This window comes from Notothenia rossii, assembly GCF_949606895.1.
Source record: "Notothenia rossii genome assembly, chromosome: 7".
NCBI classification, from domain to species: domain Eukaryota; kingdom Metazoa; phylum Chordata; class Actinopteri; order Perciformes; family Nototheniidae; genus Notothenia; species Notothenia rossii.
Window position 1 is genome coordinate 31,545,036 of NC_136905.1, and position 17,911 is coordinate 31,562,946.

The 17,911-nt window shown below is 41.4% G+C and overlaps 1 protein-coding gene across 2 annotated transcripts in view; it reads left to right on the forward strand.

Annotated features, from left to right (window-relative positions):
• me1 (malic enzyme 1, NADP(+)-dependent, cytosolic) overlaps positions 1-17,911 on the forward strand; it is a 97,861-nt gene that overhangs the window by 69,411 nt on the left and 10,539 nt on the right. For both annotated transcript variants that reach the window (XM_079693963.1, XM_079693964.1), the window contains one exon: positions 14,056-14,159. In XM_079693963.1, coding sequence (XP_079550089.1) covers positions 14,056-14,159 — 104 coding nt within the window. The remainder of the gene's footprint in view (positions 1-14,055; positions 14,160-17,911) is intronic.

Below are 17,911 nucleotides of genomic sequence, written 5' to 3' on the forward strand. Positions count from 1 at the left end.
CTGTGGTGAGCTCTGAGATGTAAGACAGCTGCCGCTGCTGACGTGCAGACCAAGGGTCTGCCACTTTTGACATGGCGAACGTGAGCGGCTTGTGGTCGACAAACGCCGTAAATTCACGGCCTTCCAGCAAAAAAAAGTGGCTGCCAAGCGCCCTCCACCCACTGCTCGTGCTTGTGCAACAGCGTAGTCCGATAGGTCTGTGGCAATGTAGATGGGAGCCGTGGATGACGGGTGCGCCAACAGGGCCGATGCATGGGCACCTGGTGGTATCCGCGCACCAGGTCCACTTTAGAAAACACCAACGTACCGGCCAGATGTGTTGAAAAATCTTGAATGTGCGGCACCGGGTAGCGGTCAGGTGTCGTGGCGTCATTGAGGCGGTGGTAATCCCTGCACGGGCGCCAACCGCCATTCGGCTTGGGAACAACATGCAGAGGAGAGGCCCAAGGACTGTCAGACCGGCGGACGATACCCAGGCGCTCCATGGTTGAAAACTCCGCCCTCGCTACTGCAAGCTTAGAAGGATTCAACCGCCGGGCCCTGGCGTAGACTGGGGGACTTTCGGTGGTGACGTGGTGCTCCACCCCATGCTTGGCCAATGGCTGAATTTCCAGACCTGACGCTACCCACCTTCAGCCTGAGAAAAATGTCCGCCCCCGACAGCGAGCCCGACAGCCCGTCATATATCGCCTTGCCAAGTGTAAAAACGAGGGAGGAAAACGTCAAGGCATCAACCAAGCGTTTATTTTTAACGTCCACCAGGAGTCCGTGAGCAAATAGAAAGTCTGCCCCGAGTAGGGGAAAATAAATGTCTGCCTTCACAAAATCCCAGTTGAACCGCTGTCCTCCAATACACAAACACATTGGCCTTGCGCCGTACGTGCGATTGGGGCTGCCATTAGCCGTCTTCAACCGCGGTCCGTGTCCCCCACGAGTGACGTCTTCCCTCAACGCAGGAACCACACTCCGTTGAGCGCCTGTGTCACACAGCAACAAGCTTCCTGAGACTTTGTCGCTGACGAAGAGGAGCCTACTCATGCCGCCAACGCCCAGGGCCACTACTGAGCGCTGGCTCCTCCGTTTCCCGGAGGTTTGTAACTGCAGGGAGCGACACGCTTCTTCGCCCGGGCCCTAAACCGCGCGTGGTAAAGACACACTCCTGTGTCCCAACGCCGGCTTGGTACCGTCGCGTCCAGCCTCCCCAAGCCTTCTTAACTGTTGAGGGGGCGCTGAGCGTCACAGCTAGCGCCTCTGCACCGGACTGCTGGGTAGCCAGGAAAAAAAGGTCGGCCTCTTCAGCCAAGGCACGGGGCTCCGTAATGGACATGTTGGCTAGCGCCGTCTGAACCCGGGAAGGCAAGTGGCGCAGGAACGTCTCCATGAACAAAATCCGGGGGTCTTCCCCCCCCTAGCAGATTTAGCATTTTCTCCATGAGCTGAGATGGCTTGCTGTCTCCTAAGCCTTGAATGTCAAGAATCTGGTGGGCCCTCTCCTTAGCAGATAAGCTAAATGTCTTAAGGAGAAGGGCCTTAATCGCCTCATATTTGCCATGGTGTGGGGGGTCTGCGATATATCCCACCAACCTGGATGATATGGAGCTTCCCAGCGCAGCTACCACATGGAAATATTTCAAGTTCACGGACTTGTCGGCAGGCAAAGTGTGCCTCCACATGAGCGAACCACGCCGCAGCAACATGTTCCCAAAACTCCGGCAGTTTAACAAAAACATCGCGATCAGCCATGTTCATTAAGTCTTCGGAAACTTTCACGAAAACGTCAGGGCCACCAGTGTAGAGCCGATGAAAGGGAGTCAGAGGCGGTGTATTCAGAATGGACTTCCACACTTATCCGTTAATTAAGACACGGTAAATACATGTGCTGCTCTGTATGACAAGCTAGCATGAATGACAACAAACCCAGGTACCCTCACTAACGGGTCAGGGTTGCAACCATGGATGTATAATAAGAACTGGATACAGCGTGGGAGGCGGGGCCTCATTAATTCCTATGAGAGTTGCTCATTGGCGCATGATGATAAAATGGCCCAACTTTTGAGAGAGCGAAACGCCACAGATTACCCGGCATGCCTGAGAAGTACCCGTATGTGCGCTCATAGCGCATGCGCAACTTTAACCAAAATGCTCGTTCACATCAAGCACTTCAATTTGCGTACACGTAACAGCACCGCACGTTCATGACAGCATGGTAATGGCTTGTTTTTATGATGGATTTGATATTAACGAGGCGGCAGTTAGCAGCTAGCGGCTAGCTAGTAATTATGCTAATGTGCACATCAATCGTTATGTACTTATATTACGCTGTAACAGGATCTAGTGATATTGCTAGTTGCACTGTCGCGGACATTCATTTCGTCAAATGTCTGTCTTTCTCACATGCCTGCCACAATGGTCCTTCAGAATTGTTTTTTGAACTCTAATCTCACTTTTGCGAAGTTTGCTGGTGACTCTAGAACAGCTGAAAATGTATGTGTGTTGATTAAGAGGAAAAGGTGCTTGGTATTTTTATTGTTGTTACTATCAGGAAATGTACAGCCAAATCCGGGTCCACCTGGTAGTTTTAGTCAAATAGCTACTCCTGCTGATTTTAGTTCTAGATCGGGGTTAGGTTTAATTCATTTAAATGTGCGCAGTCTGTTACCTAAATTAGATTTTGTCCGTATTTGGGCGAGTTCAACTGATGCTGATGTCATTGTCTTATCAGAAACGTGGCTAGACAAATCGATCTTGGCCTCTGACATTTACATAAATGGTTACAATGTATATCGCACTGACCGTCCTAAAAAAGGTGGTGGCGTTGCCATTTATGTCAAAAATAAGTTTTGTGTAACAAAAATGGTTTCCAAATCTGTTAGTAAACAACTAGAATTTTTAGCTGTGAATGTCGAAGTAACAAAGGGTCAACAGGTCATGGTGGTGGGTTGCTACAGGGCCCCCTCGGCTGTCAAGGACTCCTTATCTTCATTGGCAAAACTGTTATCTCAACTTTCCTACAAGGAAATAGTGCTGCTTGGTGATTTTAATTGGGATTGGTTAACTTCTGTGTCAGAGGATTTTAAAAACCTGTGTACCTCTTTGAACATTACTCAGATTATAGACAGTCCTACTCGCCCAAATATTAAGTCCCCAAATAAATCCTCCTTAATTGATCTAATTTTAACAAATGTTCCATATAAATACTCATCTGTGGGAGTATTTGCTAATGATGTGAGTGACCACTGTGTTGTAGCCACAATTAGGGACACTAAGGTCCAAAAAGTTAAACCACGCATCATCACAAAGAGAGATAAAAAACACTTAGTGGAGCAGGGTTTTTTACATGATCTGTTTGATTTTGATTGGGGAAAAATCGATCTGTGTGCTGATGTAGAAACTGCATGGTCTTATTTTTATCTTGGTTTTATAAAAATTATAGATAAACATGCACCTCTGCGTAAATTTAGAGTGAAGGGACGAAACAATCCCTGGTTTTCTGCTGAAATGTCCAGTCTCCTTCATGAGAGAAACAATGCCTGGGCAAAGGCTAGGAAATCAGGCTCAGAGGTAGAATGGCTACGCTTTAGGCAGCTAAGGAATAGCTTTACTTCAAATGTCAAAAGTGCTAAGTCAAAGTACTATTTGTCAGTTACCACAGAAAACCTGAATAATCCTAGTAAATTTTGGAAAGCCATAAAATCGATTTCCACTGGTGATATCCCAAATGAGCTACCTCCGTACCTCACCACAGCATCTGGCATTATATCAGACAGGGCCACCATGCTAAATTGCTTTAATAAGCATTTTGTCTCTTGTGGCTCTCTGTTTGATTCTGTCACTGACTGTGCTTCTGCTTCTGTGAACGCTCCAGTCCTTGACTCTGAACAATGTGGTCTGGAAAACCCTTTCAGTTTTACTCCTTTAACTGTTGGTATTGTCCATGAAGCTTTATCCAAGTTAGATCCTAAGAAACCGGCTGGCCCGGACAACGTAGAACCTTTCTTTTTAAAGATAGCTGCAGATTTTATTGCTCCACCTCTTACTTCTCTTTTTAACCTCTCCCTCAGCACAAATACAATTCCTAAAGTATGGAAGTCTGCTTATGTCCTGCCTCTACTGAAAGGAGGGGAGGCAACTATTTTAAATAACTATAGGCCGATCTCTAAATTGTCAGTTCTGGCTAAGGTGCTCGAACGACTTGTGAGTGAACAAGTAAAGGAGTTTTTATGTATAAATGATATCCTGTCTAAACATCAGTCAGGCTTCAGGAAGAAACATAGCACCATCACTGCAACAATGAAAGTGGTAAATGATATTACTAGTATGCTAGATAATAAACAGAGTTGTGCAGCTCTGTTTATTGACCTTTCCAAAGCGTTTGACACCGTTGATCATCGTGTCTTAAAACAGAGGCTACTCAGTACTGGCATATCCAGCCATGCAGTGGGGTGGTTTGTGAACTACCTCTCTGAAAGGTCCCAATGTGTTCACTTTGATGGGCTGTCTTCTGAGTGGTTAAACATTGCTAATGGTGTTCCTCAAGGTTCTGTTTTAGGTCCACTTTTATTCTCCATATATATCAACAGTTTAGGTGAAAATGTGGATGAAGCTACTTTACATTTTTATGCGGACGATACCGTGATGTATTGTGCAGGTCCCTCCATTCAGGAGGCGGTTGTTAAATTACAGGCTGTTTTTAACATTATTCAGACTCAGCTCTCTGAACTAAAGCTTCTTTTAAATGTGGATAAAACCAAGATAATGCTCTTTTCAAAAGCTAAAAAGTCACCAGAGCCTGTTTTAGATATTGTATCAACGCAAGGAACAAAACTTGAAGTTGTTGCCTGTTACAAATACCTTGGTATCTTGCTTGATGACTGTCTCTCTTTTAAACTTCATGTCAATAACCTGCTTAAAAAACTGAGGGTTAGGCTAGGTTTCTTTTTCAGGAATAAGTCCTGTTTCTCGCTTGAGGCCAGGAAAAGGCTAGTCACTGTGACCTTTTTACCTGTGCTGGACTATGGTGATCTGCTGTATATGAATGCACCTGCCAACTACCTAAGCAAACTAGATGCTGCGTATCATAGTGCTCTGAGATTTGTCACTAACTGTAAAGCACTTACTCATCACTGTACATTGTATACCAAGGCAGGTTTACCATCACTCACTGTACGGAGGCTCAGTCACTGGTACACTTTTATCTATAAAGCTATGTTGGGCAAACTCCCGTATTATATCTGTTCATTGATAAAGCAGAAAGTTGCAAGCAGCTATTGTCTGCGATCACAGGATATAGTCTTGTTAGATGTGCCAAGAGTAAGGACTGTCTTAGGTAAGACAGCTTTTATGTGCGCAGCTCCACTTGCTTGGAACAGTCTACAGGCAAAATTGAAATTGAGCATTTTTATTTCTTTGAATGTATTTAAGGCATGTCTAAATGAAATGCTTTCTGACACTCTGGGTATTTGTAAATGTTGAATATGTAAATATGATATCCTCTGTTGTTTGTATGTTGTTTTTATGTTTCATGTGGAACTAAATGATGCAGGTCTCCCTTGTAAATGAGATCGATGATCTCAAGGGACTAATCTGTCTAAATAAAGGTTTGAAATGAAATGAAATGAATATCCAAGCAACAGAGCTTCATTTAGCATGAAATAATTATTGCACTGTATATATTAATATATATATATGCAATAAGCTTCTTAGTGCAATAAGAAGCTACAGGGACGTCGGTTATATTAACTTTATTTAATACAACATTTACGGTACAAGATTTAATCATAGCCTACAGCCCATATAGTATAATATTTTACAAATGATGAATTACAGCAAACATGTGCAATATATCCATCATTACAGCTCCGTGGGATGGCAGTGAGACGATATGGGTCCGTTGTTATTGTGCATCCATGGGTAAAGATAAACGCATGTAGTGCTGAACCTGCTGAACACGTAACATGAACGTGCCGGGCTGCGCGGTGCCGTGGGTTAGATGCGCGTTCATAATGCAGAGGGATACAACTCTCAGAATAACGTTATTAGCACATTTTTACAACTTGAGGAACCAATGTTTTTAATAAGGGCTATACAAGTGTTCATACTGGGTGGTTTATTTAGTTTAAAAAAAATTATCCAACGATTTACAGACCATTCTTTCCCCATGTAAGTCAATGGGAAAAAGTGTTTCTGGGACCAGCAACCAAACGGAAGTGTAGTACCACCGTTTGGCCAGCACGAATATTCTCATCAGACTCCGGCGCACTTCCTGGGGGCTTGGTTGCAACACACACTAATCACACGGTGAATTATATACCAATAATGTGTCACCACAATACATTGTTTATTATCGGAGGTGAGCATGTAAGCATGGTAACATTTGTCAAATCTTACAACTTAAGTAACAAGAGGTAACAGGTAAAAAACGGTTGTCCTTAAGCATTACACCTCCCAGGATTTGCAACAAATAACTATAAGTTACCAACAACCTGCTAACTTAATTCACACACTGCTGGCCACGCCATTGGGAGTAACTTGAGGTTAAGTATCTTGCCAAATGATACATCGACATGTTGACTGCAAGGGCTTGGATCGCACCCACAACATTCGGATTGAAAGACGACCACACTCCCAGATCATTCCTAAACATTAGTCATAGAGTGAAACTAAGACTGCAATGGAAACATGTTTTATTATTCTTCACTACCCACATATAGGCCAGAGATAAAGTGGCCTCTGGAGCAGCAGGGGCTAGTAAAGTGTCTTTCTCAACTCAAGGTGGATTACATTGATTAGAATAAATCAAATAAACTCTAGTCATCCCTGTGGATAAATTAAGTCATTATAGCCCCAAGGAGTAAGGATAAAGTGTGCTTAGTCTTCCTGCTCACCTCTTAACTCAACTGCCCCAGACCCTTACACTCAGAATATTGCTGCCAGAGTACATGATGATGTATGCCAGTAGGGAAATTCAACGTAGCCAGGTAGGTCTAACCTCAGAAATCAGCCAAGAAAAAGAAAACAAATCTCACACTTTACCACAGGAAAACACCCTTTATATTAGTGATGTGAGCAGCTCCGTTGATGGATGCCAGCAGGGAAAATACCTCTCCCCTCTCCCAGCAAGAGTAGCAGCCAAAAGAGAGTTACCCACCTATGCTCCCTGTTCGCTATTGCAGAGTCTCTGAAAGATGATTAATACTCTGGGCAGGGCAGCATTTGTGTCTGAAGCCTGAAACAGACTAAGAATAGTCTGTGTGCACATCTATATATACAAAACTCTCAGCGTCAGCCAAGGGTGTGGCAGACTTACAGTAGTCGCTGCACAGCCTGTCAGTTTCTGTCCTTTATCTTCCAAGACTGTCCTCACATGACTCAGTCCCAAGAGTTTGGTTTCAATCCAAGAAGATTTCTCACAAAGATTAGGGATGACATATGTTGCTGGGAATAGAGGAGTGCAAATACAATTAGAAAAACAAAAAAGTAATATTTGTTGGATTGAAGAGGGACCAAGAAAGGGAGAAACCCACTGATTGCATAGCAGTGCAACCCTAACCCTCCATGGCCTTATGTCCCTCAGCTCTTTCCAGACAGCTCATCAAAGTTTTCCCAGCCGAACTTCTTTTGAATTATAACAACAGTAACACTGTAGATTTACCAGAAACCCTATAAAGTATATTACATTGCTGCATTAATCCTTTTGGTGCCATTGTAACTGGAGAGCAAAATGGCCTCTCATTCTGCCAATTCCTCCACCTCAGCCCTTTATCTTTATAGATTTACAGTATGTAGCTCTGCCGTTTGACCTCTTCCTGTACTGTCACCTCTATGCATTCCCACTTTGAGTTCATAACTGTTTGAATTATTCTGGTTTAAGGTCATAATATCATCCGCAGCTGAGATTTGTTGGGTCCACGACAGCAGTTTTGGAAAATTATGAGCATAACAGCACAACTTTAACAAGCTGTCTCATGGCTTGAATTGGTCCTATGGCCTCAATCTGCCTCAAATCTGATGCCAAAACAGGAAATAGATTGTGTGTGTGTGTGTGTGTGTGTGTGTGTGTGTGTGTGTGTGTGTGTGTGTGTGTGTGTGTGTGTGTGTGTGTGTGTGTGTGTGTGTGTCATTGTCATTGTCATTGTCATTGTCATTGTCATTGAACATTGATGCATAGCTTGTGGAGTCTGATGCGGTGAGTTTGCACTATTGTACTTCACAACTTAAAAAACAGTTAGTCATCGGAATATTTCAGCATACATTGATTAATTGAGTAGAGATTAGCCTAGCATAGCAGGAAAATCCGCTTGCGTGGTTCTGTCCGAAGCTCAAATTTTGGTTCTTAACTCAACCTACAAATGAACACATTGTAAATCGTTTAATCATCGGCAGAACCGTATAACTCACAAACTAGCCAAAGTTGACTGATTAAGTGTTCTGTTTCAAGAAAACTCTCCTTCTATCCCTGTGCTTAATGCGACTTGTTTCCAGTAACAAGTCGCTACATGTATGCTTGGTGCAGGCAGGGCTTTGTGTGTGTGTGTGTGCCCCTATTATAGGAAAATCCAACCTTGACCATTCTGAGCGTGCTTGCTCATGTTTGCCAATGATAGGCCTATTAAGATATTTTTGCCAGTTTGTTGTTAGCTAATGAAAGCAAAATCATCGTCAAGCACTAGCTAAGGGTTCTGAGATTGCGCTTCGGCCAATGTGTTCCACCTCTCATCGGTTCACCTTCAAGCAGCCAAAGCCCATCGAAATGTGATTGGTTGATACTACTCAAAATACAAAAGGAAACCAGAACCCTTTGAATACCAAAACCTTGTCCCATTGACTACAGACTCTTCATCCATTCCATATCTTCGTTTAGAGTTTACTGGACTTGAGACCTTTTGTGTATGGAGCTTCTAAACTCTTGGAAAGAAGGAGATATGTTTCCCATTTACTAGACGTCGATCAGTCCTTGACAGAAATCATATACACAGTGACAAATTTGCCGAAAGCGATGACACACACATGCAGTTGAATTGCTGCCTTTATATTTTTTTTAAGGAAATAATTTAAAAGAGATTTAATTGTAAAATTGCTTGACTCTAGCCAACTTTTCCATTATTATAAAGAGATGACAGGCTCAATTATTTGTAATGGGGCAAATAGACTGTGTGTGTTTATTATGTGAGGTTCTTCTGAATTCATATGGGAGGAATTCTAGCCTGCTGCCCCTCGGTACCTCGCCTCACTTTGACTTGAAGGCATGGTGGGAGCATTGAGAGGTTATGTGGTAGTGGTAGCCCAAGCTAATTATTAAAATGACCGTTATTATGGGATTATATTTGTCCTTGAGTTGATATGGGGGTAGACAGAGGCCGGCAGGCTGACGTCCAAACAGTGGAGCATGCAGACCCCTCTCACTTTGTTTTGTTTTTCCTTATAAATAGTTTAACATTTTTAGAAATACATTTATTTGCTTTTCCCATATAACTCTTTGCAGGAAAATGAATTAGCATATTTCACACATTGTCAAGCTACTCCTTGTTGTGTTGTGTTTTGTCCGATCATGAGTAGCTCTGTTTTAGCTACGTATATAGAAAGTGATCCACCATGTGATTGTCTGTTATTTTTTGGCAAAGGAATGTGGAAACTGTTATCTTGTGTGAGAACCAGCAATAACATATCACTACCTGGACAGCTATCCTGCACAAATCACACAATATATACCGACAAATCAGCAGTAGAAGAGTCTCTAAGACTCAGGGAGTTCAGTTTTCACGTCATGTAATCTTCCTGTACAGTATCTGTCAGTGTATCCCTGGACTTGATATCACCTGGCATAACCTCAACAAACACTCTCTTGTTGAAATGTGATTCAATGATGTCATACTGGACAATTTGCTGTTTGTACATCTGTCGTGGGTGGGCTTTCACATGTCCAATGCACGGTGTCCTTTAACTCAGACGGGTTCACACTGTTCTAGATCCCTGGTCTTTCAAAATTTCTTCATAAATGTACTGTAACAGTCCCCGTTTTAATACTGACGCTGCATGCTATACTAATTAAACATAGCACAACAAAGGAGTCAAATATAACTTTATATTATTTTCTGCAGTCCGACATTCATCAGTTTGGAGACAGTTGCAACAGTGAATACAGAGCTTCTGTGTCTGTAGAGCCATACACAAGTGCTAATCCCTTTTGAGAGAAAAGGGCTGTACAACACAAAGGACAGTTTAACCAATCAACAGAGGGTAATCTGGGACAGAGAGACAACTTGTGTCAACAGTTCAGCACAATGTCACTGAGACTACCTATGATGCAGTTTCTTCCATTTCACCTATGAACCCCAGTTTCAGGGTGCTTTTTGCTCCGGTCACATTTTGATGGCCTTGTTAGCTCTGCAATATGTAAGTCCTGTATCTCTATAGCAGGGGTTTCAATCTCAAGGCCCGGGGGCCAAATCCGGCCCTCTACTTCATTTTATGTATGATATAAGAGCTTGCAAATAATATAATACGTTTAATATACGGTTACATGCTACTTTACAGAATCACATTGCCCATAAACTACATGTCCCACAATGCATTTCCTTTTGTGACATGCGCACTGAAGAGACTTGCAATTATTTGCCCTGGACTTCTGCTTTCAGACGTAGTTAATTACGAAGTTATTACCCTACCCGATAATAATCCAATGCAGAGGCAATAATGTAATATAATACATTATTTGATATATATTATATATTTATATAGTTACAAGTAACCGGCCCTTTGAGTGCAGACATAAAGCTAATGTGGTCCACGATGAAATTGAGTTTGACACCCCTGCTATATAGGAACAGCACAATCATGGCAAGAAGTCAAAATAAATTAAATATGATTTTTTGCAGTTTAAATTGATAAAGTGTCAAAAATCTGGAAAAAAATAAAGCATTGAGTTGGAATGCTTACAAAGTAAATATACTTACAAAACATCTTTACAAATGTTGCTAATATTGAACAAAATGGGATTTCCAAATGGGGTTTTCATTGCAGGAAGTAGCCTGCAGTTCAATCGAAATGTCACTAAGTTATGGTCTAAGTCGAGTCAGTCATGGCATCCCAGTTGTACAAAGAAGCGTAGAATTTTCTTTCAAGAACTGTCAGCACATACAAGGATACACTTGTGTGTTTTACAGTTTCTGGCTATAATAAATAATGTAATATTGGCCTTTTTTTTTGTTAACATGCCTTTCAAATCTGCCAGTGGGTTGTTGGGTCAAAGTTTCAAAGGCAGTTTTGTCAGTATGTACCTCAACTGAATAATGGCACATAAAGTCACCATCGAACTTAATAGACACATGAGTCGAAACTCCAAATGAGAAATTAAACTATTTTTTTAATTTTATGTCTATTTTTATCATATAATTTTTATCATTCCCCTGATATCATTCCATGCTCTTGCATCATCTTGAGAAATGACCACCAGAAGCGCTCCCTGATATCACCCCACCTCTCAACGGGATCACATGAAAATGTTTTGCTTGTTTTGGTTACTGTTGAACTTGGCCACCCCGAGCCTATTACTGTCCATTTGGAACTTGCCAGGAAATGAGTTGTCAACTTCAAATAAATATTGCCTTATATAAACGTTCTGAGCTGTTCTTGGATATGGCGAGTCTTGACCCTGCCATGGAAAGGAGGCTGCAGCGCTCATCTTAGTGGCACCCTCTAATTATCCATCTCCAGAAGTAAAGGTCGCCTGTCCCAATGGGGCATGGCAACGCACTGGAGCAGTTCCCAACGTCTTGGAATTGAAAAACCCTGGAAGGCAAAGTTGAGATTTAAAAGACTGTCTAGGGTGGGAACCTACAGCTTGTTCTGGAAGGTGCATCATTTTAAAGATCTGATTAAATATGTGCTGATTGACGAAAGCAAAGTCAGCAAGCAATTGATCACTGTAAGGTGCCGTCTACTTCCATGTAATTCATCCCATTCTCACTCTTTCATTTTCCATGTGTCTTTGTCACACACATGGCTTCCCATCAACCTCTGTTCTTCATGTTCTCCTGCCCCCGCTGAATCGCTCTCATTCTTCCAAATATGAAGTTGCAAAAGGTCAAAGTTCACTACTGCTGCTCTTTCATCTCCTTCACAATCTTCATTTGGATATATGTAAAGCCTGGTTCCCTCTGGCTTCTATACACACACATGTCCCGTATTTACATTCTTCACTCTAATGTATTCTACTCCAGGAGCTTTTTGAACATTGGCTAATTCTTTCTTCTGTTCTCACATCAGTGCAGTTAGCAATACGTTTTGCATAAGCCAAACTATTACCTTGAGTTGTTAAAAATAAAGAAATTCTAACAAAAAACTTAAAATCATTTCGGAGAAAGACCAGAGAATGACTACTTTCGTACAGATGGAAATATCTCAACAAGTAATGGATGGATTTTCATAAATATTATTCCAACGTTCATTGTTCTCAGAGGATGAACCTTACTTTAGCTATCATCTGACCTTCTCCTAAACATCCACCAGGAAGTTTAAGTTGTAATTAATTTAAGTGTCTAAACATTGACAGTACTTTATGGATTGCCACACAAGTTTGTAAAGACATTCATCATCCACTGTAAATAATCCTTAAATGTAAGTGATAACCACTCACTTTTCCTCTAGCACTATGATGAAGCATCTCAACTACCATTTAATGCACTACCATGGTATTTATTATAACAAATCATGTCTGGCTATAATGGTATTTACTTGAAAATGTCCAAAATGTTAATTATTTTAGCTTGGTTAGAACTCCGTGGGCATGGAGATGTATCTGCAGATGTGTGTGTGAACTGACGTGACAGGAGGTGTCTCTCAGCGCTGTAGTACACACACACACATGGCAGACGTCTGAGGTCTACACATGTGTCTGTGTGTGTGAGGGTGTGCTCACACACTGTAATATCTCTCCTCTCTATTTTATTTTCACACACAGGCACAGCACATGTCAGCACTGGGCATAATTCACATACATAGTCTCACATATTCCCTGACTTTATACTTCAGATTTTTATATACTCTATTTTTGGAAATACTGCACTCAATATTACCTTATCATTTTTTTATTCCCCTGATGTTTCATCCTATAAAATGTTTTTACACTCACTAAAACTGCACATTTGCATTTTGGGAAGTATAGGATCCTGTGTTTTGGTTCTTGGCACATACAGTACTAGGTCAGGATATTTTCACTTCTGCTATAAAGATTTACTAGTCTCTTTAAAGCCCCCCAACTTTATGGAAATTCATCTTAAATGGTTGGAGTACAGTGTAGCCTACAGACCTTTTGGAAACACTTTAATTTACAGTTCTTCAATCTCCTACTCATATGTTAGTTATTTTCCAGAATAGAAGTATTTTTATTAAATAACACAAAGGTTCTTATTAAAGTCTTAATTCATGTAAGGGCTCACAGTTTTACAAAGAGTGTGCTGTTTATAGTTGACTTCACATTACAGACCTACTACGAGTCAATGTTTTATAAGGGGAACTCCTTTAAAACCAAAAAACTCTAAGAGTCAGGGCCAAAAAGGAAAAATAAAAGCATTTAATTGTGTGCATTGATAATAAATTCAAATTTTGAAAATAAAATAAAACTTCTCGCGCTTAAGGCAGCCTTTAAGAAAATGCCTTGTGTAAAGGAGAAACTGTACTTAAGGATCTCTTTTAATAAAAAATGAAGTCATTTATTTGTTTGGAATAGACACAGTGTGGTTTTAATTGCTTCTATTCACAAGGACTGACCACACAAATTGAAGGATTTACACTCAACAGGGCGCGTTGCTCCCCTCACTTGATTTAAAGGACCAACGGAATTTAATTTATTATCGACATTTCAACTTTATTATTCAAATGGTATTTCAATTTCAAACTTAATAATGCAACTTTCTTCTAGAAAATCTAAAAAAGGTCCTCCTTATTTTCCCCTTTATGCTTGGCCCTTCCGTACTTGGGGTGTACTGTATGTAAAAAGAAAAATATTAAAGCTTAGATGTCTCATATTCTCTCCTTCACCTCCATGTGTGTCTGCAGGTGCTGCTGAAGGACCCTCTCTACATTGGCCTGAGACATAAGAGAGTGCGAGGCCGGGCGTATGATGACCTGCTGGATGAATTTATGAAGGCTGTGTCAGAAAGGTATGATAATAATAGCCGTCAGTGAACCATCTGCCCTCTTCCTTTTTGCAGTCTGCTATTGTCATTTTCATGCAAACAGCACATGGAGCTGTTAAAATAAATATTTCAAGCAGTTTAGCAGAGTTGCTGCATGCAGTGATCTTGAAGGATTCAGGCGTCTGGAGCTTCAGTCGTGGCGGATGAGTCAGTTTTACCTTCTTTGAACCAAGTTCTGGTTGCTAAGCAATGTCAATCAAAACTCTGCCTACTGGACGAATGGAAACTTAAGCTTATTGAAAAGTGCTTTTGATTATAGTGGCACTGAGAGTACAGCTACCCAACCACTGGGTCCGCAACTGGAATGGACAATCCTATGTTTTTGAGTCTTAGTTACATAACAATATCCATGTTTAAACTGTCCCCAGTGATCTGAATTGCTTGCTTGTCCACAGAAACTCAGCTAATTGAGTAGTTACGTAATCCAATTAGCTTCTTGGTTTTCATATTTAATGTAATACATGATTGCTACCACCGCCATGACGTTATGTTTTCGGAATTGGTTACAGAAAAACAACCCGCCTGAACTTCTTTGTTTCATCCTTGTTGTTTCCACATTACGACTTACAGTAAAGCTAATGAACACATTGAAGTCAAAACAAACGACTTCCTAACTCGGTAAGTGGGACCATCCGAGGAACATGTCAATGCAACACAGGCTTTGACGGTGGGTGGTCTCTCTCCAAGTGACATTCTTGTTCTGAATGCAATATGATTGATCATTTAAGCACAGAAGCTTCCTTGGATAGTAGGATATATCTGGTTTAAAGGGGCCCTGTTGTGCTATGCCCTATCCTGGAGTGCGTTATATACATTTGTGTGCATGGTCTGTAAAGGCTAACTTGAAAGGTCTCTATTGGATTCCATTGTTAACTTATGTAACATAGTGACATCACTATGTAAAAATTGTGCTTCTTTTGGCAAGCGTTCCAAAACATTGTACGCATCTCTAGGCAGTTGACCAGTCAGAACAGAGCCAGCCAGCTAACCAATCTGAGCAGACTGGACTCTGGTGTCAGACAGAGGGTGAAAAGAGGTGCTGCAGCACAGGCAGTATGAGAACAATAAAGAGCTTTTTGAACATTTAAGCATATAAACATGTCACAGTAGAGACACTAAATACTAATATGAACCTGAAAATGAGCATAGGGCCCCTTTAATAAAGAAGCTGTGACTCCATTTGTCCCAGTCCATCGAACGTATTTCACCATACAGTATATTCCCCAAGGGGATTTATACTCAGACTAGTAGACATGCTATTAGAGTGAGGGGTTAGTTTTGGCTTGTCGGGGGCACAGTACGTGTTTAATATTCCATATTGCCATTTGTTTGGTTTTAAATCACTGATCTTATCTGTTCCTCCTCTCTGAGCTGCAGTTAATGAGTCATACTGCTTCCCTTCGGGGCTCCTTGTGTTTATTGCAGTCTTGTCCTTAATGAGACTTTTGTATACCCTAGCCTTGCATGCGTGCGGGCATATCTCTATATCTGTGGGTCCCTGTGTGCCATGAAGCCACACACACATGGGCCTGTTTAAGACCCATCCTAACCCAGAGAGCCAGAGTCCAGCAGCAGGAGCCTGGGTCTGGGCCCCCTCCAGCTGGCAGCAGGAAGCCATGACTCTAATAACCGGGTGGCTTCTCAACTACAGGGAACAGCGAAGCTTTTTCCCCAAAGGAGCCAGATTGGTGGAAAATAAGTAATTATGGGCTCAGAGATTGAATGAATGATTACAGCTCTGCAGCCTTTCAAGTAATATTCTTGTTTAGTTTTCTAAGAAACTAAACTATAAGAGTCCAGATTGATTCATCATAAATAAACAGAAGAAGTACAGAGGGATTCTTTTATCCGGCATTTAAAAATAGTGAAGGAGAATGGTACGTGTTCCTCCAGCCGCTGCTCTTGTTGAATAATCAGCAGGTGTTGCCTGCTGCTTTGTTCTCCAGGCAGAATGAATCATCCCTTAATCTCATTGTGTCTACACACACCCTCATCACAAAGCTCAGCAAAGGTTTCAACACTTTGAACTCAATCTTTTCTGTCATAGAAACACTAACCTTTGTTATCACCCTTAATCCCTATGTTTTTGTTTTAGCTTGTCCAGATTTCTTTGTTACAGTCCCATTTCATAAGGCTCAGCAGAGCTTTCTGAAAGAGAAGGAATGTGCTGGAAGTGAAAATTACACACAAGTAGAAATTACCAGAAAAACTGTGCTGTACTGTAAGGCCCCGTCAACACGGAGATGAAACGGTTTGTATCCGCTACAGTTCTTTATCAAATCAAATCCAATCAAGTTTTATTTATACAGCACATTTAAAAACGATTTTTGGTGGAGCCAAAGTGCTGTACATTTAATAAAAACAATATAATATAAAAAACAAAAACACAGGGAATAGTTAGGTATCATACTCCGCTCTGACTAGTGTGTGTGTGTGTGTGTGTGTGTGTGTGTGTGTGTGTGTGTGTGTGTGTGTGTGTGTGTGTGTGTGTGTGTGTGTGTGTGTGTGTGTGTGTGTGTGTGTGTGTGTGTGTGTGTGTGTGTGTGTGTGTGTGTGTGTGTGTGTGTGTGTGTGTGTGTGTGTGTGTGTGTGTGTGTGTGTGTGTGTGTGTGTGTGTGTGTGTGTGTGCGCGTGCGCACACCTGCATACATGCACACGAGTTGAACAGCTGTGTTTGGACAAAGCACCCTTGTATGTGACCTTCTTTATAGACATCCTCCTGACTCCGACTAAAGGAATCACTCTTCCTCTGTTCTCCTAGCCCCCACCCCACCATATAAGTATGCATGACATCCACCTACGTCCTATTAGCTGGAGATTCAGATTTCATCAGGTCTCAGCTGAATCCCTATTGTGTTACATGAAGGAGCTGGGGCACAAGTTAACTCCCCTGTCCCCCAGTTTGACCCAGACATAACACCAAATTCTGATTGATACGTCACCTGGGAGAGCAGCTCATGTATCGTATTCTTATTCATTCTATCTTACATTAATAAAAATTACAGGCATTTATTCCCAATATATTATATGCAGTAAGTTGAAAAAAATACCTGAAAGTTTTACTCCAGAAAACAATACGTCTAGGTGTGTTTTGTTCATTCTGCTACCCGTCTAACAGTGGCCAACATATATCATAGCATAATAAAATATTTGAAGCACAAAGCAGCTATGTGTGGTGCTGCTAGCATGACTCCAGATAGCTTAAACAGCGCCATGGCAGGAACGGTTAGCGTCTCCTCTGCAAGTGTCTAGTCTGCCACTTACAGTAGGAGCTGATATACTGTAAATGTAATTTACTTTTGAAGTTTTCAAGGTTAAATCATTCAATAACCTTTAGATATAAATCGTTCCATGGCTATAGGCAAACAAGAATGTTTGGGAAGATCTACATTTTTAGGTCAAGTTAAACTGTTCACAAATTGGCTGTACAACGTGATTAGTACATTTATGTTGTTACATGTAGTACCTTTTTAGATTTAAAAAAGATGCATACTATTTGAAAAAAAAGTGAATCAAGGCTTAGAGGGGCCCTAATATCCTTTTAGGGGCTTTTACCTTTCCTGTAGTGTGTTATTTAGGGTTTTGTGCATTTGTAAATGTAAAAAACATTAGCTTATTAAAATATTCATAAAGTTCTCTGCCTGCCATAATCCATATCAAACCGTTCTTTTGGATATGTTTTTTCCTTCTTTAAAAATATGAAGGTGTTAACATGC